The 2,765-nt window shown below is 60.7% G+C and overlaps 1 protein-coding gene across 1 annotated transcript in view; it reads right to left on the bottom strand.

Moving 5' to 3' along the window:
- WNK4 (WNK lysine deficient protein kinase 4) overlaps positions 1–2,674 on the bottom strand; it is an 18,700-nt gene extending 16,026 nt beyond the window's left edge. Inside the window, exon 1 of the mRNA XM_019472923.1 lies at positions 2,564–2,674. Within this exon, the coding sequence (XP_019328468.1) occupies positions 2,564–2,674 (111 nt within the window). The remainder of the gene's footprint in view (positions 1–2,563) is intronic.
- Between the last annotated feature and the right edge of the window lie 91 nt (positions 2,675–2,765).

Below are 2,765 nucleotides of genomic sequence, written 5' to 3'. Positions count from 1 at the left end.
GGGGGACACTGCCCAGCTCCCACCCGGAGCTCCGAGGCCGCGCTGCCGTGGCGCTGACCCGGGGGCTCCGAGCCCTCCCCTCCCCGCAGGGCAGCCCCTTCCCCGCCCGCCGCCCCCGGAGGGCCTCCGGGCGATGGGGCCGCTGTAACTGAAGCCCCAGGCGGAGCGACGCAGCCGAAGTCGAGCCGTAGGAAAGCGCCTGGTTTAGACATTTCCTCGGAGCTTCTGACTCGGGGCTCCAGAGCAGCGTGTCCAGGAGAAGCCCCGTCCTGCTCCCCGGGCTGCGGGATCAGCCCCCGCGCTGCCTGCGCCGTCCCAGACAGCCGTTCCTCTCCGAGTTCACTGCGGTCCGAAATCCTGAAATTAGGGTCATGCAAATAGGAAGATACAAACGTGTGTGTCAGCCCTGCGCGAGCCAAAAGCCCGGACAAGAGCTTGTTGTCTCTCCAGGTTAAATGAGGAGGTTGTTCTAGCCGGTGAGGCTGTTTATACAAAACACAAAGCAATTGAGGCCGGCGCTAATTTCTTTTCCCTAAGGTCAGATTGTTTCTACTCAACGATACCGGAAACACTAAGGAGAGGATCGACATGGGAGCACAGCCACGTCCTCCTCAAACGCTAACCTGGTGCACGCAGGGTGACACCGGGTGATCTGGGGCTGCTGGATCCGCAGTACAGCTGCAGGCCACGTTCCGCAGAGCTGCAGCCCCACAAATCCCCCTGTCCGGCGGGAGAAGGGAAAAGCACTTAATGAAACGTTGTTCTTACAGAAACCCCGGCTAGACTGTCACAGTGCTGATCTCCCATGCACAAGCAGGCTCTGCTCCCTCCGCATGATCCCACTTGTCCAGCCCTGCTCTCCAGCTCACCAGAAAAACCAGGTACCACCTCCCCAGGAAGGCGTTTGACCGACATCTCCTTGCTGAGAGCCGCTTGCCTGCAGTGCAGGCTGGTGAGCAGAGAGCAGTGACCGCATCCTCACCCAGCCCTGTGCTCCCTGGAGCGTGCGTGGGGCACAGTCCTGGGGGAACAGCCACTGCTGGCTGAAAGACGCATGTTCAGTGCCTGCCCCCCCCGCAGGGCTCTGCCTGCAGGAGAGGTGGCCCCTTGGCCAGAGCACCGGGCGTCCATGGCTGCCAGAGACAAAAGGCTGGGACAGACGCTGATGGGTGCAGTGCTCATGCTGACCCTGGTGTAGGAGACTCTCGTGTTGTAAGATGCGACATGGTTTGACTCAGCTCTGCCAAACAACGGGCTTTGTTCAGATGCACCCTGCCCCAGACCTGCTCACTTCTCACCAGATCCGTTGACAGAAAGGGGTGCACCCCTGGTCCCCTCACAGCTGCCTCTGATGCTGCATGTCTTGGGCTTTCCCGCTCCTATTGAACTCTCTCCTCAAGCACCTCGCAGGCGGCACAAAGTAAGGATCCTGCGCAGGAGCCAGGCAATCACTATCCCAGCCCAGGAGGGCAGGAGGAGGCGTGTGAGGAACTGTCCTTCAGCTTCTGCCTCTCCTCCGGAGCCCATCACAGGACATGAGGCTGCAGATTTTACTCATGTAATATATGTCAGGTTTAAAAACCTCCCTGCTTAAAAAGTAATTGCTTTTATTTTTATCCTGTCCTGACTACAGCTTCCAGCAGAGGTGGAGATTTCAATCCTTCCTGGCTGACAATGCTCAGCCTGATCCGTGGGACTGGCAGCGCCGCATCTTGTTCTGCAGCTGCCAAAGCGGAGGCAAATCTGGCAGCTCAGGCAGCAGTGGGGCCTGCTGGAGGATCGATCCCAGCACTGGCCAGCGCATGCTGATGGCTTTCTAAATTAAACAGGAAAACAGATCTGTCCTGGGAGGGAAAGGGCGCTTGCTGTGCTGGGAGCTCCCACTGCCCCGGGACAGGCATGTGCTCCAGGGGCACTCAGCTCGGCTGTCCCCAGCCTGGGGAGTCCAAAGAGAGAAAACCGGTCCCAGCTCCTCAGTCCCTCCGCACAGCACGGAGCAAGGCAGCCACAGGATGGACCCGGCACGTCCGCAATGGGGGCCCGAGGGCAGCCAGCCCTGAGCTGGGCAGGGAGACCATACCTGCGCAGCTTCAAGCAGCAGCGTGGCTCCCGGCTGCGGCCAGCCAAAATGTTGCCTGAGCCCCTGCGGGCCGGCTCTGTGGCTGCCCCCATGCGGGGGTCCCTGCCAGGGGCCCCGCGCTGCCCAGGTACGGGGACATGGCCCAGGCTGGCAGGGTGCCTGAGCTCTTCGGCGAGAGGCACGGAGCCGGGCAGGGATCTCAGCTTAGTCTCTGGTAGGCTCGTGTCTCTTTATCAAGTATTTTCATTGTGAAACGAGATGCCTCAGAGGATCCCAGAGGAGCAGAGGAGTGTCCCGGACCCGGTGAGGCCCCTGCAGATGGCAGAGGAGATTAGGGGTATAGTTTGCTCCAACTGCTGCCCTCCCACACCTCCCTGGTGAACGGCCTGAGAAGTTCCCCAACCACCCCCTCAAATGCCATCCCACACTGTGAACTTGGCAGGGGGGAGGCAGCTCGGGCAGGGGTGCAGGTCCCCTCCTGACCTGGCCCAGGACACCAAGCTGGAGCCAGCTTGGCCTGAAATCGGGAATTTCCTGCTCCGCAATCAGCTGCACCTTGCAGCGCTCCAATGGTGCCCACAGCTCCCCGGCCATTATCAGGGTGACATTTCTGGGCTGCGGGTGCCAGCGCCAGCCCTTCGCTTTGAGGAACCGCTGCAATCAGGCAACGTAACTCATTTCTCAC

The sequence above is a fragment of the Aptenodytes forsteri genome, unplaced genomic scaffold, assembly GCF_000699145.1.
Source record: "Aptenodytes forsteri isolate BGI_AS27 unplaced genomic scaffold, ASM69914v1 Scaffold492, whole genome shotgun sequence".
Classification (NCBI taxonomy): Eukaryota; Metazoa; Chordata; class Aves; order Sphenisciformes; family Spheniscidae; genus Aptenodytes; species Aptenodytes forsteri.
This window is presented reverse-complemented; position numbering and strand designations above follow the sequence as displayed.